The sequence below is a fragment of the Drosophila mauritiana genome, chromosome 3R, assembly GCF_004382145.1.
Source record: "Drosophila mauritiana strain mau12 chromosome 3R, ASM438214v1, whole genome shotgun sequence".
In the NCBI taxonomy this organism is placed as follows: domain Eukaryota; kingdom Metazoa; phylum Arthropoda; class Insecta; order Diptera; family Drosophilidae; genus Drosophila; species Drosophila mauritiana.
Window position 1 is genome coordinate 26056278 of NC_046670.1, and position 25318 is coordinate 26081595.

The 25318-nt window shown below is 46.0% G+C and overlaps 5 protein-coding genes and 1 long non-coding RNA gene across 6 annotated transcripts in view; 2 read left to right on the forward strand and 4 right to left on the reverse strand.

Moving 5' to 3' along the window:
• Positions 1 to 81: 81 nt before the first annotated feature.
• Positions 82 to 3440, reverse strand: LOC117145823 (aminopeptidase N-like). Its single transcript, XM_033311624.1, has 6 exons — positions 3425 to 3440; positions 2672 to 3143; positions 2452 to 2607; positions 992 to 2396; positions 414 to 934; positions 82 to 358 (listed from the first exon to the last, which is right to left on the reverse strand). Exons 2-6 carry the CDS (start codon positions 3133 to 3135, stop codon positions 130 to 132), a joined length of 2775 nt encoding a protein of 924 aa, XP_033167515.1. The 5' UTR covers positions 3136 to 3143; positions 3425 to 3440; the 3' UTR covers positions 82 to 129.
• Positions 819 to 9026, forward strand: LOC117145824. Its single transcript, XR_004459735.1, has 2 exons — positions 819 to 895; positions 8954 to 9026. It is a non-coding gene; the product is annotated as an uncharacterized LOC117145824 (long non-coding RNA).
• LOC117145820 (aminopeptidase Ey-like) lies at positions 3733 to 7839 on the reverse strand. The gene is made up of 7 exons (XM_033311622.1): positions 7748 to 7839; positions 6526 to 7003; positions 6312 to 6467; positions 5395 to 6252; positions 4790 to 5339; positions 4210 to 4730; positions 3733 to 4154 (listed from the first exon to the last, which is right to left on the reverse strand). The coding sequence occupies exons 1-7, from the start codon at positions 7773 to 7775 to the stop codon at positions 3926 to 3928; spliced, it is 2820 nt and encodes a 939-aa protein (XP_033167513.1). The 5' UTR covers positions 7776 to 7839; the 3' UTR covers positions 3733 to 3925.
• LOC117145821 (aminopeptidase Ey-like) lies at positions 8052 to 13501 on the reverse strand. Its single transcript, XM_033311623.1, has 7 exons — positions 13402 to 13501; positions 11015 to 11507; positions 10797 to 10952; positions 9878 to 10735; positions 9269 to 9818; positions 8472 to 8992; positions 8052 to 8411 (listed from the first exon to the last, which is right to left on the reverse strand). Exons 2-7 carry the CDS (start codon positions 11497 to 11499, stop codon positions 8183 to 8185), a joined length of 2799 nt encoding a protein of 932 aa, XP_033167514.1. The 5' UTR covers positions 11500 to 11507; positions 13402 to 13501; the 3' UTR covers positions 8052 to 8182.
• A 1340-nt stretch (positions 13502 to 14841) lies between these two features.
• Positions 14842 to 18785, reverse strand: LOC117145381 (M-phase inducer phosphatase). The gene is made up of 2 exons (XM_033311014.1): positions 17883 to 18785; positions 14842 to 16979 (listed from the first exon to the last, which is right to left on the reverse strand). Exons 1-2 carry the CDS (start codon positions 17936 to 17938, stop codon positions 15596 to 15598), a joined length of 1440 nt encoding a protein of 479 aa, XP_033166905.1. The 5' UTR covers positions 17939 to 18785; the 3' UTR covers positions 14842 to 15595.
• Positions 18786 to 19321: 536 nt separating this feature from the next.
• LOC117145706 overlaps positions 19322 to 25318 on the forward strand; it is a 91266-nt gene continuing 85269 nt past the window's right edge. The window contains 5 exon segments of the mRNA XM_033311450.1: positions 19322 to 19326; positions 19583 to 19844; positions 19847 to 19929; positions 20148 to 20746; positions 20838 to 20861. Of these exon segments, the coding sequence (XP_033167341.1) occupies positions 19322 to 19326; positions 19583 to 19844; positions 19847 to 19885 (306 nt within the window). The 3' untranslated portion in view covers positions 19886 to 19929; positions 20148 to 20746; positions 20838 to 20861.

Genomic DNA, 25318 nt, shown 5'->3' on the forward strand with positions numbered 1-25318 from the left:
GAGAGTTCTGAGAATATGCATCATTCGTAATTTTTTAAAATTTCCAATTTATTAAGCATAATAAGAGGTACTTAATTTGTGGTTTAGTTGCTTACTAACTCGATAGAGAGAGTGAACTGTGTAGAAAGTCTACAGGAGATGTTTGATTGCCCGTGTCAACTGATCATAGTTTCGCTCCTGCCACTGCACATTGGTCAGTATTATCTCCAAAGTCTGTTGAATCGCCTCCTCCGAACCCTCAAGGAACTCCTGGGAACCGGCCAAAAATTGCTTGAACTCATCGTAGTCCTTCCGGGTGTAAATCTGCTTTTGAATGGGTTCCAGAAGTCGGGAAATGCTCTTGATTAGCTGATTATAGCTGAAAGTATCAAATTGTATATATAGATGTCTCTATGAAACCTGCTTGTACTCACTAATCACTTATAGGCCCAATGTTGTCCATAAAGTACTTCTTGGCCAGAAGGAACCCGACCTCCGTTTTGGCCACCGCCTGGAACGCCCACTTCGAATCCCCCTTGCGAATACCTTCCTTGGCGTCGAAGATCAGCTCCAGATAGCGCTGCAGCAGCCACACCTCCCTCGAGCAGCCCAAAGCAGTCAGAATGGTGCGTTTCTCAGCCGCTACATTGGACTTCTTGTAGCGCGTCCACAGGAACTCCCAATCCGAATCGGATCCGTGCTTAATGGAGGTGCAGTACACAGTGCTACGAACGTTGATCGGAACCGGGTTCTTCTCGTCGGGATTAGCCTCCGCTCGCCAGTTGCGGTAGTAGGCCAGGGCCTGGGGCACACAATCGCCCACCTGGTACTGACACGCCCAGTTAACCACCATTGTCTTCAGCAGCACCTGATCCTGCTGCGGAATCGCGCTGAATGTGTCGTTGATGCCATTCAGGTGCTCATATACAGGTGTGATAATCTTTTTCAAAAAGCTCTAAGGAAACGAAACCCTTTTAGATCTGCATTTTTCAAGTATTCAACAGAAGCCTACCTTGAAGAACTCAAAGCTTGATGTCTGTCGGACAATTCGATTCACCAGCTTTAGATTGTCGAAGGCCGATTTCCAGGGAAGAAGCTCCTGTTCCCTTTTCAAATAGCTGATCACCTGCAAAGCGATCTCGTAGTCCTGCTCCCCTGTCCAAGCGAAGAACAGGACATCTTCTATGAGCTGGGCCCTGTTGATCACATGGATGGACTGATAATCCTCGCTGTTCAAAGTCTCGATCAGAAGTTTCCAGTTCTGGGCATCGTAGTTGACCTTATACGGCGCCGAAAGTTGGTTGTTAAAGATCACCCACTGATCGGGTCCTGGCAGATCCTCGATGGTCTTGGGAACACTTTCACCAGTCTCGGTGCACTCCATCCACTCCTTGGGCACAGTGTTGTTGAAGTCCTTTTCCTCCTGACTTGTGTAGCTAAGTGGCACCCACCAGCATCCTTTGTGTGCTCTAGATACATCTGAATTCAGGAGATAGCGCTCCTGGCTGAGATTTGCGGTCCTTGATGTGTAGTCACGTGTCACATTAATCACCGGATACCCCGTTTGCAGGGTCCACCAGTCCATGATGGTCTTGATGTCGTAGTCCATTGGTAGAGAACCAGTCTTATGGGCAGCTAGGGTGAGAGATTCCCAAAGATTGTCCTGCTCCGCATTCTGGTAGGCGTACCTATTTAAATACGATTTCAGTCCGTTCCGGAATGCCTCCTCGCCCAGGAACAAGTGCATCATACGAAGCACAGATGAACCTTTCTCGTATGAGATCGCATCGAAGCTTTCAGAGATCTGCGATACCTTCCCGACGGGTCTCGAAATGGGGTGACTGCTCTCCAGAGAGTCCTCTCGGAAAATGGCTAGCAAGTTGGCCAGAGATTCTAGCTCCATGGAACGCCATTCCGGATGGATGTGCTCCACACACAAAGTAGCCAGGTAGGTGGCTACTCCCTCCTTAAGCCAGAGGTCGGTCCACCACTTCATGGTCACCAGGTTGCCAAACCACTGGTGTGCCAATTCATGAGCCACCACATTCGCGAGTTCCTGTTTGTCCTTCAGCGAGGAAAATTCGCTCGAATATAGAAGTGCAGTTTCCCTATACGTCACCAAGCCCCAGTTTTCCATGGCTCCAATATTGAAGTCTGGCACTGCGATCTGATCCACCTTGCGGAGCGGGAACTTGATGCCAAACAACTCCTCGTAGTAGTTGAGTACTTTGGGTCCGAACTCCGCGGCATAACCACACTGATCGATCGCATTTGGCCTTGCCCAGGTGCGGAAAAGTGTGCCATTGGGTAAAGTAGATGGTTTGTGGGAGAAATCATTCACGGAATAGGCGACCAGATAGGTGGACATCGGCAATGACTCCTGGAACTCGGTCCATATGTAATCGGGAAGGAAATCACTGAAAAATAGCGACTATTGTATTACAGATTATGTGAAGTAAAAGTTAAATTTACTCTTTCCCGGTACGCTTCACGGGCATATTGCTAAGTCCGCTGAACTTCTTGTGATATCTCAATGTGATCGAGAAAGGTGCCTTGTAGCCAGGTTCATCGAAACAGGGAAATGCCAGGCGCGCGGAGGCTGGTTCGAAATGGGTAATTGAGATCCATCTGCAGGAACATATGTACAAGTTTTAAATATCTGTTATCTTCTTCGGGAAATCCCAGTTCACACCTGGTCTCATTGGCCGCAGGATCCACATAGGAACTGCGGTAGTATCCCTCCAATCGGTCTGACAATGTGGACGAAAATTGCAGACTTAGCTTATAGACTTGACCAGCCAAAAGTTCTCTGCAGGTGCGAAGGATATAGAAGTCGTGTTCGGGATTTACCTCTGTGGAGGACACGCAGTTATCCTTTAGATCCTCTCCGCCAATTTGGCGAAGAGTGCTCGCCGTCTCATCGATCGTCAGTTCCTTTGAATGCAAAGTTATGTTGTTGGTGTTTTCCAAGACTTGGATTTTGATGTCCACACTTCCGGCAAACCTAAAAGCATCAGCATTTTCCAGCTGGGTTAGGACGTGCAGGTCATACTTGATAGGTCGAAGAGCCGTCGGCAGGCGATAATGATTATAGGACGAGATAGGCGTGGCTAATCCAAGGCCAAGGGTTATTACAACTAACACAAGCCACTTCATACTGGATTCTGCAAAAAGTGAATCCCACACTTGAATTAGTTAACTCCTGGAAGAGGCTGTAGTTTAACTAAATCTTCAAGTTTTGCATTTGGATCTTTTCATTTTTTTCCGGTGCTTTGTTTATTATTATTTGTTACAAAACCGGAACCAATTCTCTATCAAAACTGCTTGTCCAAACCAAACTATCAAAACTGCTTCAACAATCCGTATCTTTGTGATTTAATCGCTGACTTTTGTTACCCCAAACCACGATTTAATCTAGTAGTACTCCGAGAATACTTGACAGTACATCTGAACACACCGGATCGAATGATGCTAACTTGAAGATCGGCTTGAAAATATAGTAACAATTTCTGAGCGTATTACTCAAAGAGAGATTAAGGAGAGTATAACAATCTAGTTCTCAGTTCTGTTCTCTTGTTTATAAATAATACTTCGTGGAACTTGTTGAAAGCAGAATAGAGAAATGGTTTATTTGTTTATGCATAACAACAAAATAAAGTTGTGTATTTAAGTCCGGATTTCTCTGCGGAGAAGTTAAAAATCTAAGGATAGTTTGGAACCTTCCACTGGACATTGATAAGCTAGAAGATTCAGATTAAGCATACAGATTAATAAATATATTTTTTATTTGTTTGGCAAGAATTTGCAAAAAGAATTTCGAAATTTCTTCGTCGTTCTATCGTCACTAACTGAGAAACGGGTAATCTTGTTTGTATTTTCAATCTTCACTTATAATACTATAACATTAAAGAGGCTTTTTGGGAGGCTCCAAACCCATTGGTGAGCATCACAAATGGCGGCGTATGGTCCGGGAGAACTGATGATAGTTCCAATCCATCCACTGCACATTGGTGAGCATCGTCTCCAGGCTCTGCTGCATCGCCTGACGAATGCCCTTCAGTAACTGTCGGGAATCGTTGGCAAAGGATCTGAACTTTTTCAGATCACTGAGTGTGCTAACTTGCTCGGACAGCGGCGTCAATAGTCGCGACATGGTTCTGGTCTGTGGATAATAGCTGGAGGGAAAGATGAGCCATATAATAAGATTTCCCTGCCAATAGTTATACTTACTACTTGTGGATAAGCTCAACATTCTCTATGAAGTACTGCTTGGCCAGGAGGAAGCCCACTTGCCCGGAGGCCACCGCCTGGAAGCACAGCGATGAGTCCTGCTTGCGAATGGCGCTCTTGGGATCGAATGACTTCTCCATGTAACGCTGCAGTATCCAAACCTCCTTCGAGCAGCCCAGGGTACTCAAGATGGTCTGCCTCTCGGATCCCACATTCGATTTCCTGTACCGCGTCCACAGGAAGTTCCAATCCTCCTCCGTGCCTTGACCTATTGCTGTGCAGTACACTGTGCTGCGAAGGTTTAATGGAACCGGGTTGTTCTCGTCAGGATTGGCCTCTGCCCGCCATCTGCGGAAATAGGCCTGCGCCTGGGTCACACAATCGGATACGTCGTACTGACACGCCACATTGACCACCGTAGTCTTCAAAAGGACCTCATCCTGCTGCGGCATCGAGCTGAAAGTGTCGTTCATGCCATGCAGGTGCTCATAGATCGGAGTAAGAAGCCTCTTCATGTAGCGCTGGAAATTAAGGATTGCATTCATGAGGTTCATCGTCATAACATAGATGTAAAACATACTTTAAATGACCCAAAGTTGGGAGTTTGTCGCAGGATGCGGTTCAGCAACTTCAAGTTGTCCAGGGCCGATTTCCAAGGAATAAGATCTCGTTCCCTCCGCAGATAGTTGGTCACTTGCAGTGCGGTTTCGTAGTCCTGTTCCCCCGTCCAGGCGAAGTAGAGGACATCGTCTAAAAGCTGGGCTCTGTTGATCACGTGAATACTCTCGAACTCCTTGCTGTTCAAAGCATCAATCAACAGCTTCCAGTTTCTGGCATCATAGTTGGCTTTGTAAGGCGTCGACAGCTGAATGTTGAGGATCAGCCATTCTTCGGGTCCAGCTTGATGATCAATGATTGTAGGCACACCTTCGTCCGTACTGCTGCACTCCATCCACGCCTTGGGTGCCGTGGTATTGAAGTCATTCTCCTCCCGGCTAGTATAGCTCAGTGGCACCCACCAGCAGCCAACGCGGTCCGCTTGGGGTATCTGGGAGTTGCGCAAGTAACGTTCCTGGGTAATCTCAGCGGTTCCAGCCGAATAGTCACGGGTAATATTGAGCACAGGGTATCTGAGAAAGGCATTTGAAATTAACGGAAATGTTTTGAACACGAGTATGGACTTACCCGGTTTGCAGAGTCCACGAGTCCATAATGGTATTTATGTCATAGTGCCCGGCCAGAGCTCCATTTTGATGAGCTGCTGTGGTGAGTGACTCCCATAGGTTATTCTGTTCGGCGTTCTTATAGGCGTAAACCTTAAGATACTCCTTTAGCCCCGATCGGAAGGACTCCTCGCCCATGAACAAGTGCATCATTCGCAACACCGCGGATCCCTTTTGGTAAGATATGGCATCAAAGCTTTCTTCGATTTCCGCCACCATTCGAATGGGCCTCGATATGGGATGGCTGCTCACCAGCGAGTCCAGGCGGAAGGAGGTCATCAGAGCGACCAAAGAACTCTTATCCCTTGAGTCCCACTCCGGATGGATTTTCTGCATTCCCAAGCCGGCCACATAGGTGGCGAATCCCTCGTTCAGCCAGAGGTCGGTCCACCACTTCATCGTCACCAGATTACCGAACCATTGGTGGGCCAACTCATGAGCTATTACATTGGCCAGGTCCTGTTTATCCGCCAGTGAAGAGTGGGTCGGCGAGTAGAGAAGTGTGGATTCTCTGTATTTGACCAGACCCCAGTTCTCCATGGCACCAGCGCTGAAGTCCGGAACTGCCATCTGATCGATCTTGGGAAGCGGATACCTGATGCCGAAGAACTCCTCGTAGTATTGCAGCACTTTGGGTCCAAACTCCGCGGCATAATCACACTGATCGATCGCATTGGGCCTGGCCCAAGTCCGGAATAGAGCTCCATTTGGCAGAGTGGAGGGCTTAAAGGTGAAATCATTAACTGAATATGCCACCAGGTAGGTGGACATCGGCACCGACTCCTGGAACTCGCACCATATGTAGTTTGGAAGGGACTCGCTGCTCATAGGAAATAATATTAAGTAAAATGAATAAACTATTGGGCAAGAAGGACATACTGTTTCCTGATTTCCCTCACGGGCATATTGCTGAGCGCCTTGAACTGCTTGTGATAGCCCAAAGTGACCACAAAGGATGCCTTAAAACCGGGCTCATCGAAGCAGGGAAATGCCTTTCGAGCGTAGGATGGTTCGAATTGAGTAGCAGACAGCCAGCTGAAATGAGATTTTGGGCATCAGATAGATAAGGTTAAACTTAAAGGATTGGACCCACCGTGTCTTGTTGGTCACAGGATTCTTGTAGGAACTGAGGTAGTAACCAAAAAGTTGACGAGTTAGATCAGCAGAAAATGGAAGGCCAAGTTTGTACACATTGCCGGCCAAAAGTTCCTCGCAGGTGTGCATGATGTAATAGTCATGGGTGGGATTAACGAATGTGGATGACACACAATTATCCTTGTTTGACGCACCGCTAATTTGGCGCAGGGTGATCCGGGATTCATCGATGGTCAGGTTCTTCGAGTGCAGCGTTATGTTCCTGGTGTTTTTCAGGGCTTCAATCACGATTTGCACATTTCCGGCGAAACGGAGATCATCAGGACTTTCCAACAGTGTCAGGATACGCAAGTAATACTTTTGGGGTCTTAAGGCAGTTGGCAGTCGGTAGTGGTTATAGCTGGAAATCGAGTTGGCCGAGGATAAATCCAGGCCAATAACCAGAACGAGCAAGAGAAAACACTTCATAGCCGAAACTGAGGGGAAAAATATATACAATATATAAGAAAACTATCAACAAAAGTAATAATAATACAATATGCAGCTAAAAATGTATCTTTAGCTCGAAGAAAATAATTTGTTCATTTTCAGTTATGCAAATTGTATTATTATTATATATATATTTTTCATTCATGGCTTATCAAAAACATTATCGCAAAGGAATCTCCCGATCTGTCGATGTCATGAACCGGAATTTTAATCAGAAAGTGTGGAGGTAATTGATTATTTGCAATATAATCAAATCGCACTTGTATATTGTTTAATATTTATTTTTTTTTTTAATTTCAAAACAAAGGAGCTGATTATTGTTATAGTATTGTTTGTTAATATTTGTTTTGCCTCTTCATTCTCTGTATTTCTAATAGTTCACACCAAACTGTGATAAATGATTAGAAGCTGCTTAGCCACAAAGTCTTAAATCAAAGTTCAACTATTCGTAGACACACAATGAAATCGCTTTAGTTATTTGGCACTACATTTGGAACGTGTTTCACGATTTACCGACAAATTGGTTTACTTAGAAAAAAGATAGAGAACAAAAAACTAAAAGATAGCAACTAGTGGCACTACCGATCTCACCAGAGGATGGTGACAGAATGCCACTAGTTCGACGATCGAACTGGGTCTACGGTTTCCAGAGAGCAACTAAGAGAGAGACTAACTCGGAAAATTCGCAGCTCAGAGTATCATTATCAGCTGCAAAACAGAGTGGGGCTTACCCGGCGTATACGTTATTTTACATCGCATTGCTCGCAGTAGAAAGACAGTACTCCACTTATTTTAAAATGTCTTTTTGAAGATGTATAGGAAAAAATCCTGTTGAACATATATAAATATATTTTGTATGAAACTCATTACAATGCATACTATGTTAGTCTTCGATCATTATAGCCTGATTTTACGCCGTATTAGCCGCAGAAAGTTAATTTAACCATTACTACTAGTTATTAAGTAATATTTTAAAAAGTCTTTCACCTCCTTTACTCTATCCACTTCCAATTCAGAAATTAAAAGACTTCCATCTTGAGATACACGAATAGTAGAGTATTAAATAGTTTATTTAAGCGACTTTAAACATTCATAACATTCCTGCTGAAATCAAGAGATGCTTCTCATAGTGAGCTGATGAGAGGCTGGACTGGGAGCTGGGTAATCTAGAGCAGTTGCTGGATGGAGCGGGACATCTGGTGGTAGTTTCGCTCCTTCCACTGCACATTGGTGAGCATGATCTCCAGGGTCTGCTGGATGGCCTGTTCCAGACCCTTCAGCGACTGGCGGGAGTTGTTCACGAAGTCCTTGAACTCGTTGAAGTCGCTCAGCGTGATAACCTGCTCGGAAAGCGGCGAGAGGAGGCGGGACATGTCCTTGGTGAGCGGATGGTAGCTAAAAAAAAAACAGAAACCCTTAGCCGAAGTTTTATCCATCACAAATGCGAAATCTTACAACTTGTAGATGAAGTCGACGTTGTCCATGAAATACTTCTTGGCCAGCAGGAAGCCCACCTCATTGAAGGCCACCGCCTGGAAGGCCCACATCGAGTCCTGCTTGCGAATGGCCTCCTTGGGGTCAAAGGTCAGCTCCAGATAGCGCTGCAGCAGCCACACCTCCCTCGAGCAGCCCAAAGCAGTCAGAATGGTGCGCTTCTCAGCCGCCACATTGGACTTCTTGTAGCGCGTCCACAGGAACTCCCAATCCGAATCGGATCCGTGCTTAATGGAGGTGCAGTACACAGTGCTACGAACGTTGATCGGAACCGGGTTCTTCTCGTCGGGATTAGCCTCCGCTCGCCAGTTGCGGTAGTAGGCCAGGGCCTGGGGCACACAATCGCCCACCTGGTACTGACACGCCCAGTTGACCACCATTGTCTTCAGCAGCACCTGATCCTGCTGCGGAATCGCGCTGAATGTGTCGTTGATGCCATTCAGGTGCTCGTAGATCGGCAGGATCAGCTTCTTCATGTAGCGCTGCATTGAGGGTACATAAATTCATTTAAAAAAACTGTAATAAAGGTTCATATACCCGGCACTTGTCACATTCAAAAGTATTAATTGTATTTAGGGTGCTATCTAGTTAGACTTACGACAAAGAACAACTGTCGGTGGGTTGCCCATGGCAAGTTAGGTGGGTAGATGAAGTTAGGTGTGAGCAATTTTGAAAGGATTGTTTCGAAATACAAATGAGAATGGGATTACACGGGGAGCACGTTGTAGAAGAGCATTAGGATACTTTAAGACACACACCTTGAAGAACTCGAAATCGGGTGTCTGGCGGACAATGCGGCCCACTCGCTTCAGATTCTCGAAGGCCGACTTCCAGGGCAGATACTCCCGCTCCCGCTGCAGATACTCGATCAGTCTCATGGCGATCTCGTAATCCTGTTCGCCGGTCCAGGCCAGATATAGGGCATCGTCGATCAGCTGAGCTCGGTTGATCACGTGGATGCGTTCGAAATCTCCATTGGTCAAGGTCTCAATAAGAAGCTTCCAGTTCTGGGCATCGTAGTTGACCTTGTACAGCGTCGAGAGCTGCGTGTTGAAGATCACCCACTGATCGGGTCCTGGCAGATCCTGAATGGTCTTAGGCAGGCTCTCGCCATTCTTGCCGCACTCCATCCACGCCTTGGGCGCCGTGTTGTTGAAGTCCTGCACCGCCTGTGTGGTGTAACTCAGTGGCACCCACCAGCAACCGCCGCGATGAGCTCGGGCTACCTGGGTGTTCAGGAGGTAGCGCTCCTGGTTGAGCTTGGCCGTCCTGGCGGCGTAGTCTCGCGTCACGTTGATCACAGGGTAGCTGGCAGAGAAAGGATATTTAGTGGTTACTTAAAACAAGCTTATCCTGCAGGGACCTACCCAGCTTGCAGGGTCCACGAGTCCATGATGCTCTTGATGTCATAGCTCTTGGGCAGAGCTCGATACTTGTGGGCTGCCTGGGTGAGCGACTCCCAGAGATTGTCCTGCTCAGCATTCTTGTAGGAGAACTTCTGCAGATAGGCCTGCAGACCGGAGCGGAAGGACTCCTCGCCCAGGAACAAGTGCATCATGCGCAGCACCGTGGAGCCCTTCTGGTAGGAGATCTGATCGAAACTCTCCGAGATCTCCGACACCATTTGGATGGGTCTCGAGATGGGATGGCTGCTCTCCAGGGCGTCCCTGCGGAAAATGGTCAGCAGGTTGGACAGCGACTCCTGCTCCATGGAACGCCATTCCGGATTGATATTCTCCACACCCAAACTGGCCACATAGGTGGCGAATCCCTCGTTCAGCCACAGGTCGGTCCACCACTTCATGGTGACCAGGTTGCCGAACCACTGATGGGCCAACTCATGGGCCACCACGCTGGCCACCCGTTGCTTATCCGCCAGCGAGGAGTGAGCCGCCGAGTAGAGCAGGGCAATCTCCCTGTAGGTCACCAGACCCCAGTTCTCCATGGCGCCGGCACTGAAATCGGGCACTGCAATCTGATCGATCTTGGGAAGCGGGAACTTGATGCCGAAGAACTGTTCGTAGTATTGCAGCACTTTGGGACCAAACTCAGCGGCATAATCGCACTGGTCGATGGCATTGGGTCGGGCCCAAGTCCGGAATAGAGCGCTATTGGGCAGGGTGGAGGGCTTGTGCGAAAAATCGTTCACGGAGTAGGCAACCAGGTAGGTGGACATGGGCACCGACTCCTGGAACTCGCACCATATGTAGTCGGCGAGGGTTTCACTGGAAGAATAAAGTTAATGTAGCTTCTGTGGAAAGTTCTGAAAGCTACGCGATGACTTACTGTGGCTTGGTTTCCTTCACGGGCATGTTGCTTATACCCGTGTACTTCTTATGATATCCCAGAGTGACCACGAAAGGAGCCTTGAAATCGGGCTCATCAAAGCAGGGGAAGGCCAATCGAGCCGATGCCGGTTCAAATTGGGTAACGGAGATCCATCTGCAATAGGAAATAAGCCATTAGTTTCCAGCTAATTTACTTCCTAAAGTCTGCGGACGCACTTGGTAAGATTGGCCACGGGATCCTTGTAGGAACTGCGGTAGTAGCCCTCGAGTTGTCGGTTCAGGTCGGCGGTGAAGGGCATGTACAACTCGTAGGTGTTGCCGGCCAAAAGTTCCTGGCAGGTCTTGAGGATGTAGAAGTCGTGGGAGGGATTCACCGCTGTGGAGGACACGCAGTTCTCCTCCTTGCCCTCTCCGCCGATCTGGCGCAGGGTGATCTGGGACTCATCGATGGTCAGATTCTTGGAGTGCAGCGTTATGTTCCTGGTGTTTTCCAGGGCTTCGATCAGGATCGTCACGGAACCGGAAAAGCGCAGGTCCTCCGGATTCTCCAGCAGTGTCAGGATGCGGAGGTGGTACTTCTGTGGATGCAGCGATGTGGGTAGGCGGTAGTAGTTGTAGGTGGACTCGATGGAGTCGGCGGAGGTGTCGGCGGTGGCTAATCCCAGGCCAAGGGCCGCCACGAACAGCAGAAACCACTTCATTACCAAATCTGAGGGGAAGAGCGGGGGAATCACTTATTAGCGGGGCGCTCAAGCAGAGCAAACTAAAGCAATTAACCAAATCACTTTGCCAAATCATAAACAGTGGGTATCCATCCACTAACAGAAATCCCGCATTATTCTACTTAAAGTGTCATTAATTCGAATACAATTTATTCAAAACTTGTGCTTCGCTTTCTCTCGCCCAGTTAATGATAAACAATTATTATTTTTTCAACAAAACACAATGGTGTTGACTGATGTCCACTGTATAATTCGCAGCGCGCTTTTTGCTGCCTATGCGGTTTCGCTGATTTACTTCAAATTAATGCAAATTGTTTTATTTATTATGTTAGGATCGTTATGCCGGGCACGTATTAAGGTCTGGGCCAATGAAACCCGATTGAAACTCTCCTCACAATTGGCATTATGCGCCGGCTACCTGATAAATGTACAGACTATATGTAGTTGATTGTAGATAGCCCTTGCCAGGGGTACTAAATGATATCGGAATATCTGTAGTTGATCAGCTGATCGAGTACGGAATAAATATTGTGCCGTTAACTGCACATGGAAACTAGGTGTAACTGGTCTGTTTGTTTTAAAATATATATAGTTGTTTATCATAAATATAAGTTTACTTTTTAATACTATGCCTAAGCATCTATAAATCTTGGTTGCCTTCAAAGTTAGTTTATTATACCCATCAACTGTGTTCCCACGCCTTCACTTCGGCTTTTGAACTTTTTGTTCAACGTTTAACTATTTTGTTAAGTAAGCACGCACACTTTAACAATTGAATACCTTTAGGAAGTAACTGGGTATCTATCTATAGACCTAGCCTATCCAGAATATCCCAAGGGAGCAAAGAAGGAAACCTGCATAGATTCCAGTACTGTACTGGATTAACCAGATTGCAATTCCCTGCTCTTTTTTTTATTTTTCTGGACTTCTTCGAGCTTCAGTCTTAATTATGCAAAAGTTGTTCTTTTGGTTTGGCTTTCTGGGTTCTTCTTTGGTTGCATATAAATAAATGTAAATTCGGGTCAATGAACTTTGCAGATTATCATATATGAACGAATATAGATTGGGTCCGCATAGATAAAAATTACTAATATGTTTTTCATCAGGTAAATATCAATAAATTGTTCTGATCAATAAAAGTTCATTGAATTCACTGTTTTGATGCTTATTAAATACAGGAAGCTGTTAAGAAAACGTGCAAATAAATTCCCGAATCGAAAGACAATAAAACTGTCCGCTTGAAATTGAATTAAATGCACTTGTTAACTTGTTGTGATTTCTCAAAAAAATTCGAAAAACACGTGCTGCTGTGACATTGACCCATCAATTGATCCCTTCGAGTTAACTGGGAGTAAGTACAGCAGCGGTCAAGATACTAGCTTCAAGAACTTTGAAGAATTGCGAAGTCAAGTAAAAGTGCTTTAAGATGCTAATAAGTTCGAAAGGTAATTATAATGAAGCGAATTCAAGAGTTCAAGAAACTTGCATTCCGTTAATAAATACTCAATATTCATAAATAATTTTAATATCTGATGATTTCTTCCTGGATTTGCGGAGTCTTTAAACTTTTGTCTTCACAGGTAGGCAGTCTTAATATAAATAATCACGAAGTGGATGTAATGGAATTATTTTGGACAACACATTATTTATGGTGCGCAGTTCAGCACTTAAACTTGTTTTTTCTCGGCTTTGGATATATATTATTTTGGTTTGTGTTCTTAACACACTTGTGTCACTCTATTCTTGTTTTCGGCACTTGTTTCGAGTGCGTAGTTGCTGTCTCGTGATTTCGGGGTTAAATCTGGCGTTCTTTTTTGCGATTCAAGTCCGTTCAAGCTGCCCTCTCGAGGTGCTTGACACACAAAGATTGTTGGGACCAACCGTTGCCAGAGCCTCAGCCACAGCCACAGAAAAGCGGGAAAACACGCAGGAGTGCGACCTGTTCGACGGTCGACGCGAATCTAAAGTTTACTGAGCACGGCGCTTTTATCTTATACGGTAGCCCGTGGTTACACCGCTCACCCATACAGACGGAAAAGCCGAAAGCCGAGAACTGGAGAGCCAACGAAACGTCGACGGCTTAGAGATTGAATCGCTGCTTTGCGTCGGCGCAGAGAATCGCAGATTCAGTATGCTGGTTCTATCGTAGAGCATAGGAGGTAAAAAAGAAAAAATAAAAAAAATAGCACATGTGTGACCCACACGAAACTCACAGCGGGCGATTGCAATGAAATAATGGCAGGGCTTACCCGGCGTATGCGCAATTTTGATTCACGCTGCACACATACGCAGCGATGTCACTACGTGTTTTTGACCCTAATTGCGCTGATTAACCCATTTCTTTCTATTTCGTATGCCACTGGGCACTTCAGCCACTCGACCCTAGAGTTCACCCAGTCACTCAACCTGAAACACACCCACTTCTGGACCACCCCCCGTGGCGGAGGCTCCGCAGATAAGGGGCCACGAAAAGTGGCAAAAACAAACCATGATAAACCAAGTGCAGGCGGACAGACAGACAGACGGACAGACAAACGCAGCATGCGGGCTCACAGGAGGGGCTTTGGCGGGTTAGCCCTTTGGGGAAAGCCCCATATCTGGGTCATCCTTTAAAGTATTTATAAAATTTCGAATGTTTTATTTTTACATTTACTTGTTGGTTCAAATCAACTTTGATTATTTGAATAGCTAATTTTCACTCAGTCTTCATTTCAGTCTTCAGTGGGTTAATTTGGCATGGAAATTGGCCTGAAGCTCGAACTATTTCGGTGGCTAGGGCACTGCCTTTGGCTAATTGCCACAAACCTCGTTTGGCTTTCATCCACACCTTTTTTTGGGATTAAAGATTTGATCATTTTAAGGAGAAATTCAAATGGGTGTGGACGTGATTTGGAACATAAGCTATAATCGAGAATAATCTGCTTTGGGGTGAAATTCGATTATCATAAGCCGATTTTCGGAAAGTGTTAGGTTTTGCCTTCAATTTATAGAAAAGTATTAGTAAAGTTGTTGGGAGCAACAAGTTAACAAAGGAGTTTTTGTATATCGTATGCGTATGTCAAAAAAGCATCACGTGTCCATCTCTAATTTAAAGAAATATAAAGTGACATACAACCTTACGTATAACAGTCTGCCAAAAAGTCGCCGCTGTTATACTCACTTTCAACGGACTCAGCGCCCTCTGGCATATACAAAGTGCAACTACTCGCCTTGCGCGCCAATTTCAAAGCGTTAATTCTGAGAAAACCCATAGAATACCGAAATCCCGCACAAAGTGCGCATTTGCCTCCATTTGAATGATAAAAATTCCAGGATTTTCAGTTCTTTTTCGTCGTGTATTAAGTATATTTAAAATTGATGGTCTTTGTTCAATAATATTGCCTTTTTTGATGCAAAAATAAGCTTTGCTTAAATAATAATCATTACATGGTAAAATATTTGTTTTCTTGTTTGCATTTGCGTTTCGGGGCCTTGTTCGTTTACGGATTACATAAAAATAAACAAATAATAAGCGTAAATTGTACCTAGCAGAAGTTTTTAACTTTCAACTCTTAAACGTTAGCTCTTAAAAATATAGTTTTATGGATGAAATTAATGAGCGTGTTTGTTTTTGTGAGATAATCGTTTTTGTTTTTTTTTTTTTGTTTTTAGCCATTTTTTGTTCTGCTTATCATCTACAAATGATTAAGGGGTCTGATTTCCGGATCGGCCTCTTAAATTTAAGTGACATGGTTCCTCACGTTTTTAGATTATAATGCACATTTTTCGTTTGCTTGTTCGTTGGTTATCTTTAAAATTTGAACTAGAGTGCTTAAATAATTGAACTAAAGCCGAAACCATAAAAACAATAATAACTAAACAAAAGCGTTAAATTCCAAATGAAATTGTCTGTTTTGCATGAATGCGAGTGTCGGGTGTGTGTCTGCGTGTGCGAGAAACTTAGTCTACGGATTAACAAATGAAAATCAACAAAAATCAACTTAAAAGCAGCGTGAAATAAATACCCCTATACGTCTATATATACAATACGATAACACCCAAACTTAGATAACGAACTGCACGATCATCCCACATCCTACAGCATCAGTCGCGAGCGCGACTTCTTGAGCCGCCCGGTGGCACCGCCCAGGCCATCGCCGTTCCAGGACTTGGACTTGGCGCGGAAGTGGCGGTAGGCCTCGTTGTAGGCGGGGTCCAGCATGGTGCGGTAGGCATGGGGTTCGCACAGCTCAACGTGCGACTCGAAGAACTCCTTGTATCCATTGTGCAGCAGATAGATCTCGGGATAGTGCAACGCCGGGTAGGCGTTGGTATTCCTCTCGCGATCCAGATTACGCAGGAAGCGGGACATTTTCGGTCCACGCTCCGAGGAGAACTCGCAGTGGAAGATGATGATGTTGCGCTTGGGTCCCGATTCGGCGTTCTGCTGCTGCTGCAGCTCAGTCTGTTGGACGGTGAGGAACTCATCGAGGATCTGCTCGGTGGTGTACAGGTTCTTGGCTCCCTCGATGTGGCCGCCCTCGAATTCGTAGGGGTAGCGGCAGTCGATGATGCGGTAGCTGGCCACCTTATCGCTGAACTCGCCCTTCAGCAGGCGAGCCACTGTTTCGCTGGAGATGCTCTTAAGATCCCGATGACGACCCTCCATCAGGGGCAGGGCATAGGCTTTGCTGAAGTCGCCGATCAGCTCGGGCTCGTTGCGGTTCTCGGAGCGGGCCAGGGCGGACATGATTTCGGCGTCGTTCAGGGACATGCACTTCCTCAGTGGAGGGGGGTGGCCAATTGTGACCTGGCTGAGTGGGCTGGGTGCGGGGCAGTTCTCCTTCTCAACGGCGGCGCAGCGATGGCGTTTGCTCTGGATGGGCGAGCAGTTGGCCGATGCTGGTGGTTCCGGGCGCTTGAAGCAATCCCGGGCAGTCTCTGGGGTCTTTGGTGGTGGGGTGGTGGTGCTGTTGGTGTTGCTCTCCGTCATGCTGAGGCACCTTCTGACCGAAGGGCGGCGCATGGACAGACCCGCTGGCGACTTGGCTGCAGGCTGCTCCTTGATCTGGCCGCTGATCAGCGAGTTCAGGCCACTGGGGAAGCCCAGGGCGGTCTGTTGGCTCTGCGACTCCATCTCGAAGAGCTCCATGTACTCGTCGTCCATGGAGGACTCCATGGAGCAGGTGGAGGACAGGCTGTTGAAGATGCGGAAGCTGCGCGCCGGCGTGTGGTCACTCGATACTCCCATTGCTGGCAGAATCTTCGGCTGGCGGATGATCTGGAAGCGCTGGGGCGAGCCCTCCGGCGAGAGCAGACCCATCAGCTCCGGACTGGCCGAGCGCTGCTGATCCTGGGGCACAGTGTCGTCGTCGTAGAACGACAGCTCCTCCTGGTCCATGCTCATCAGTTCCAGGGAACGGCGAGCACGACGAGATCCACTCATTTTGTTGATGCTACTCGAACTGCTGGTGTTATTACTGCAAGAGCAAACAGAGAGAGGGGGAGGATTAGTCAACTGTTCGGCATCGAGGAAGAGAGCTGCTTTTGCTTCCCTAAACTCTCGCAAGAGCGGGTCAATAAACCCAGCTAAAAATACTGACAAACGTGGTGGTGGTGGTGGCGTTGGTGGTGTAAAAACAACAAAAATACCCGAGAAAACACAGAGGGGTTGTTGTAATTGGGTGAAGAGGGAGCTGAACTAGAAATGTACTTTAATGTTGCTTCGAAAACTGGAATTTGTGGGATGCGACTTGCGCACACGATATCATTGATATTGTAAACTATTTTTTTATACTTTTTAATGAATTCCCTAAAAACGCGACGGACCTTCTTCTTCTTCTTGATTCTACTTAAGCATTAGCGGTACTCCAAATGGAATTCCCTTTTGCTTTTCGCTTGCATCTGCTTTTCAGCTTGACTTTTTGCTTTTGGGTCACACGTCACGCAAGCGCAGCGATAATACAACAAAAAAACAGCACAAAGAACCGCAAAGAACACGAGGAAAAAAGGAAAAAAAGCAAAAAAAATGACTGACTGACTGACGGACGACGGACGAAAAGCATTTTTTGCTGCTGCTTTTTTTTGGAGCCTCGCGGAAGCCGGTTTAATGAATGAAAAACGGCAAGCGAGCAACAAAACAACAGCTGAGCGCCAAAATAAAAATCGGGCAAAAAGCAAACGTGCCGAGCGTGATAAAAAGAACTCTTACTTTTGTTGGCCACATCGTTTACATTTCTGTTTTTTGTTTCTTTTTTTTTTTTTGCTTTGCTGTTGTTGCTGTTGCTCTTGAACTTGCACTTTTTATCGCGTATTTTCAACTGGTATTCCTGGTGCAAAAGGGGTTTGCTGTTGCTAATCCTTGGGCGGTATGGTATAATTACCTGATATTGCAATCCATGCTGCAGTTGTTTTCCTCCACAATGGTTTCCCACAGCATTTTGTTGGTTTTTTGTGTTGTGTGTTGCGTTGGTTGCTTCGAAGAGCCGAAGATGTTCGATTTCGCTGGCGAGTCTGAAGCCGAAGAAATTGCTAAAACACAATTTGTTCTTGGTCACTCTGCACTCATTTACAGTTTGTTAAGAATTTTGGAAGGTAGTCCTTGGTTTTTGGCTAGTATTGCATTTTAGTTAATTTAGTTTGTTTGTTTTTTTTTGTTAATGTGTCCGTTTGAGCATGATTTTTTTTGTTTTGTATTTCGGAGTGTGGTTGTGCGAGGTTTTTCTTTTTGTCAATAATTTGAACCGCACAATCTCAATTCACCGAACGAGGAACCGAAAGGCTGAACAAGAAGAGCTGTTGACTCGACGACGAACTGAGAACGAATGTGCTGGATATGCCGAGCAGCTGGTTTTTATAACCGCACCCCGGCCGGGCACGATCAGCTGATGAGCCAATGGGCGCGAGGGAGATGGCGCGCGTTTTTCGTTCTCTCTGCTTCTCTCTTAGCTCTTGGTTCTCAGCTCCTTTCCCTTGCCTTGCTTTCCTATCCATTCCTTCCTATCCTTCCCAGAAGTGCCAATAGAAGAGGAAGGGAGACGGGCAACGAGCGAAACCAACACACATAACGGGGCCATGTGCGATGCGAAAAGGAAAACTGGGAAAATGGGAGAATCAGGATCATATGGACTCGGTTTTGGAAATCTCTGCTCTTGTGGAGCGCTAGAGTGCCGGCAACAGGTAGAATCCTTTCCCCTGCACTTCCCCTATCGCAAAATCCCGCACCGAATACCAATGTCCCGAGAAACGAGGAGAATCTGGCGCCTTGGTGGTCGCCAGCTCTATGGAGGCCACTGATTTTGGCGCGCGAGCTTTTATACCGCGACGCGTACCGCCGAAGTGGAGCCGAAGTCGCCACAATTGGAGCCGAAGTGGAGCCGAAGCGAGGAGGCTCCGAACCGAACACATGTGAAACTAGAGTAGAGCCCCAAGAAGCGAAGAGGAAGCGCTGAAGAACTGCGCGAATCTTTAAGCAGAATTTCAAGGCGGCATCGATTGTGTCGTTTGCAGGTAATAATGTGAGATCCACGCATTCCTGCTGCCCCCTGTGCCCCCTCGTACCGCCCCCCTCTGGAAACTACATATCAGCAGGTAGTGGCCGCAGTCATATGATCGCCGCACCGGCGGGATGGGCGGTCGTGGAGGGGGCGTGGCTCCTTTGTGTTCTGCAGACGTAGACGCCAATGTCGTTAAATGAGCAAAGCTTCCAGCCACAGAGATCCCCATTCACAGGTAGCACTCTACAAGATGAACCCGTGTGTCTTTTATGAGAATCCGTACAAACACAGATCTTAAGCCAATAGCAGCAAACAAGTGGTAAATCATGATGTAAGCCAAACGATATGACCAGTAATCGATTATATAGAGTCCAGAATACTTGCCCTCGCCGAGGCTCCACTGTAGCCCCTCGTTTGTGTGCAATCGCGGCAAAGTTAAAGCAAAAATCGAGTTACATATGCGCCGATGCCCTGCGGGAGTCATTCTGGAGGATCGAAGAGGCTCACGAGGGGGGGATGTGAACACCCATGGGCTGTGCTGTGCAGTTCGAGTGTGTTTTTGTAAGGTCCGCGGCAAACAAATGAAGGACAGGCCAGTGCAACCAGGCCATATCATTCACACCGCTTGAATCGCAGACGAACGTAAATGATTTCGATTTCGGGAGCAACCACAGGCGAAGCCACCAAATGAGCTACGGTTTCATTCCACTGAATTCCTTTGGCCAGCTTTTGTTGTTGCTGCAGGAAGAGCCGAGAGGATCATCTTTATGGAAAACAACCAGCACAAAACGACGAGAAGGACGCAAAAATCATAAAGTGGTTTTGAACAAGTTAAAAAAGCGCATAGGGGAAAAAGGAAGGAAAAAGCTCAGAACCAATCTCATTCATAGCGATCCGTGCGCACGCACAGTGGGGCAACATACATTTATTAGAGGTAAGTAAATCATAAATTTACTGCGAACGCACGCACTAATACTATATAAAAGGTTTCAAAATCGATAATGTTTCGAGCTCGAAATTACACAAAACCAACGAGTTGTTCGTCTATTCCCATTGTTACTTACATTATTTATAATTATAGAAAAGTTTTTGCATATGTATGTTCAACAAATTCTTATCCCGTTTTGGTGTTTTTATTCTTTCCAATTATAGCCTCGCAATTATGGATTTCAGATAATACCACCGTGATATCGCCGGGCTCCAGAAAAAGGGCAAAGCGGAGGAAGCGGGAATCAAAAGCATATGCAAAAGCACACTCACACACGTGTGTGTGTGTGTGTGTGTGAGTGGGTAAATTTGATAAAGAATGAGAATAGGCTGCGGAGAAAGAAATTGCAGCAACAATGTGAATGGAAATGGGAATGGGGCACAACAATAGCGGGGGACCTCAAAAACAGCATAACGAACAAAAAAAATCACAGGACCAGCAAAAAGTGAAGAGCTAAATTGTAAATCGAAATTCCAAGAAGTGAGCTTTGAGCATCGGCTCTTATTTTATTTTTTTTTGTTTTTTACTCGGTCGTCTGTGCATTAAAATGCCTGCAAAGTGTGCGAAAAAAGCGTTTGAGATACTTTTGTGCGCGCGCGCTTTTCGCAAATCACTGCCAAAAGGGTTAAGGGTGGTGCGGTGGGCAGGCATGGGTTAAAGGCTGGGCGGTCCCAGTTTTCGCGCGTGTGTGTGTGTGTGTGTGGTAGACAATGCAATGCAATTAGAAGGAGGCGCAAAGAGGAGCCAGCGATCGGATGTCTAGGTGAGAGATACAAAAAGAGCAACTTTTCAACGTCCCCCTAAAACTTATTGAAATGCAATTTATTTATAATAAAACTATTCATTTATTCCAGATAAATCTGCATAGTGAATCCCTGGTAAGTGCATACTATCCATTTTGCATTTACTATCAAATGTATCTTCTCAATTCTTTTAACTTTATTAAAATGTTCTTGTATGCAATTTTTAAATGTTCCCTATACATTATAATACACGTTCTGTAGTGTTCGATTCCCCTACTCTTGCCCTTTCCCCTACCAAATCGCAGGGGCAATGGTTTGGACAGGGGAAGTCCCGTGGTACATAAGGTGCGAAAGGAAGAGGAGTAGAGAAGAGGTGCGCAGGCAGATACTGATTAGAACGCAGGACGAAGAAACAGTTAGACAGGGATAGCGGTTCCCTCTCTCATATGTTCGATCAGCTGATCGGGCCCAGGAGCGAAGGATATGAACAGCAGGGAGGCCGAATTAGTCCTGTGTGTGCGAAGGGGGGAGGGGAATGTAGGAGGGGGTGGGGAAGGATAGAAGGAGCGTTCATAACGTGCGCGCGCAAATTCCAGAACACGAGCTGAGGAAGAAAGATGGAGAGGAGAGTGAGCAGCGAGGAGGTGGGGGCAGGAGCAAGGACGAAGGAGGCAGGAGGCGCGGCGCTGAGATTTCTCAGCAGAAAGAGAGAGGGAGAGAGGCAGAGAAGTGCAGCGCTGCCGCTGCCGAAGAAGTAGGTGAAGCGCAGGGAATAGCCTTGCTTACTTGGGATTTTTTTGTTTTTGCGCCAAAACCTTTTCTTACTAGTGTGTGTATTTGTGCGAAGGACTCGTTTTAGTGCGAAAGAGAGGGGGCGCAGAGGAGTCCAATCGATCCGCATTCTGTTTATCTTTCGCTGCCTTCTCCTTTGGCCGTGATTTTGTCTTCTTGCCTTTTTGTTATATGTGTTTTTTAAGTCGCGTTCTGTTCGTTTTTCTTGTCTACAAGCCGATTGTGAGAAATATTGTATCTTCGAGATACATTTCGTTACTTGACTTTCCGCCGTTGCGTGCCGTTCTTCTTTCATTTTTCATCTCACTTGCCTTTATGGCTGGCCCCACTAATTGATTCTCTGCATAAATTTTATTTAAAGCTTTAATAAATGTCAAAATAAGCAATTCATTTCGATGTTAGAGAACGCACACCCATATACTATACATGCCGCCCATTGTCCGTTGCCCGCGAAATGAAGCTCTCTCCCGGACAATCAATTGCCGGGATCAGAGTTTAAATGTGAAAGAAAGCTGAAGAAGAGGAAATCAACTGTCCATTAGTGGTAAATGGGATCTGCTCCGAATGGAATCTCCATGGGTGGGTGTTGTGTCATCATATGATTTGCGAGACATAAGACTATCGCAATCTGTTGGTAGACCATGTCCTCAAGGCTTCAACAGCCTTAGAACAGGGTTTAAGATTCATTAAGATTTTTTTTTCATCGCCTTGACCCCTCCTTGATTCCTCTGATAAGCTGGGGCTTGCAATTCAGTTCCAAGTTCCGATTCTTGCAGTTGTTTGAGAGAGCTCTATGTAAATGCTTTGTATAGCATTGTTGAATGATATCGTATCTGTACTATATCAGCATCCTCAGGAAGTACTAATCAACGTTATTCTCCTCTTCCGTCGTACTGAGAGTACACATTTTTAACGGCTGGGCGGTACAACAAAAGTTAGTATTGTGCGGCGACATCGGCGACTGGGGAATGCCGGGGTTCGCTATGTAGACCAACATAAAGTCGCTGTTCGAGGTCCCCTAATAGGCGAACAAAGTTCTTGACACGCTTTGATATGCCACATGTATTTCTATGCTCTTTGGAAGGGAGTATCATAATTCTACATATGATTTTTGAAAATATCTTTCAAATATGTTACCTTATATGATGTACTTCAACACAGGAAACCCTTAAGCTTTAATAATTCTATTAAGATAATAACTTTTCATAACCAAATTCAAATCACCAGTTTGATTAAATGTAATATTTATGTACAATTTATTTAAGAGTATCCCAGTTTCGTTCTACGGAAGAATCCTTGCTCCAATGTTTATTTGAATATTTTTATGAGTTGCGCGCATTTCAATTCGATTTTGATATGCCTGTCGCACATATCGGGGTTTCCAGGCCAGCTCAGGGTGATGCGAATATGAAGATTAGATTGGAATCCGGAGCGGCATAGTGCTCATCTGCCTGCCACATTGCTGCCAGGCAAGCGGTGGATGCGATGAGACCCCATCAAAGAGCACACGCTGCGTGCCACTTGAGTTTCCCAGGCCTCGTTCCGTAACTCCAATGTGATCTATTTTTGCAATGGACTACGACGTTTCCCACAGCACCCCCTCCCGACTCTCGATATTGGCCAACACAATTAGTTTGTGTTTTACTGGCAATTTTCTATATAATTTGAATAGTAGCAGCGGCCGATCCTTTGTCCTGGTCAAGTGGATGCTCATTTATTCGGGACTCGGCACATGGTCGTTCCTTTCTTGCAACTCCGCTCGGTTTTGTTTTCGCCAAATAGCAATTTGGGTCACAATGTGTGCAACAACATACAACTAAAACAAGTGGCACACAATGAAACAGCTTCGATCTCCTGGCCGTCCGTCAATTGTCCTTCGGCCAGTGCAAAAACACTGTTGTTCTTGTCACATGCAATCGGAGCGATTTGGTTCCCACACAGCAGGCAATTTGGGATCTTTCCTTTTTCTCGGTTTTTTACGAGCCTCGGATGACTTCTCAAGTGGTTCGACTTTTGGCGCGCAAATCTTTGGCTGTGCGGCCCAGATATAGGGGTTCTTAAAATAGCATCCACACCAACCTTGTCGCCAAGCGGCAAGATAAGAGTTTTGTTTGTCTCAAGGGGGCAATGATGCAATATTTAAGTTTTTACTGTTTCCATTCGTACGATTAATGGTAACTGACATCTGGGTTTCTCAGATGAAGGTCAATATTTTGGATATAAGCAAAATCGTATACGTTTTTATTATATTTCCATATTGGATCTTGAGATTGGGATATAACACAAAGAACGGACCCCCTCCCTGGTCATTCTTGATTTCTGAATCCCCTGCTATATAAATAAGCCATGCGTGTGATCTATTGCTCACCCCTTTGATGATGGTCAATATTTTATTTGTATATTAATATCAGCCACGCGACTGACCCACGAACTGACCACTGGTCGGCTAATTTCCCGGACCAGCCAATTTCCAGATAGCCTTGGGAAATGTCGGAAATTAATCAAGGAAAAGGATAGAGGCAACCCTTCGCTGCTAGCGAATCCTTTTTACCCCGATCCCTACGCGTATGCACAGCATGTAATTAATTGATTAACGTTCTTAGGGATAGCATTATGTATCCGGGATTGATGTGAGCCGATCTTATCGCCTTACAAACTGGAAGACTCAACACATTTGGCCCAACCCCTTTCGCCATCGCCGATTTGTTGTTTTTTGCTTGGCTTGTCCAGATCTGGGACAATGAATACGGTATATGGGTTAAGATGATGAGGGAGGGGTGGAGATGTTCGGGCATCTCTGGACGATCCGATCCACTCGAGAAAGCTGATCTTGATCTTCATCTCCATGTTGCCTAATGCGCAGTTCTTGTGGTTCTCGGAAATAGTCGCGCTTTTGACAAATTCCCCATGACACGCGGGGAAATCAGTCAAGAAAATCATCTTAAGCATGTCCTGGTCCAGTGATTTTTCAATGTCTTGCCACATTACACAGCACATTAGGCGACATCGATCTGCTCGTGGTTGTTGCATAATCGGAAAGCGGTATTTCCCCAGGCAGCTGCACCCATTTCGCACCATTTTCATTCCCAGACAGGATAGGATGGGCTGTGCTGGGACGTCCTGGGATCCGGACAGCCAGTTCGCCTTGGAAGGGGCAAGAAGGCAAAAAGCAGGAAAGCAAGAAAGCAGGAAAGCAAGTCCTGCCAGCAGGGACGGCCAATTGCATTGTTTTACTAACAACATCAAAGTTATGACAAGATTTTGTCTATCAAGCGGCCCTCCACCCCGAAATTCCGGGCGGAGGGAGGGTTTCAAGATCGACGGACTGTCTGAGGTGCTCAGTTTCCCATTTCTCTGACTGACAGCACCTTTCCCCTCGCTCACCTTGAGATGCAGTACGATTCGAATTTCAAATTTAATCGCATATACAAATTTTATTTATGTGACATGGGTGCATTTTACCCCGCAGCCGTGGGATGAGTTTCGGAAAACTTGTAGATGCCGAAGACATCGGCAAATGGTCCATGTCAATTTGCAATTGCCTCCTGTCCCGCTGCAGTTTCCAGTGGTTTTTGGGTCGGATTGGGTGGGGTGAGGTGGTGCAGGGTTCATCGAGCGGGTTGCGCAAGAAAGTTGATCTTCTGGGAAGAAAAGCAGATCAATAGGGATTCTCCACTGTAGGTAAGTGCATTTTTCAAGATTTTCCAAAAGTTCATGGGAAAAGTGAGTGCAATATGCCGTATGTTTCAGAGCATGCCATATTTGGGAACATTTAGAATGGTTATGGGGCTTAAAAATAA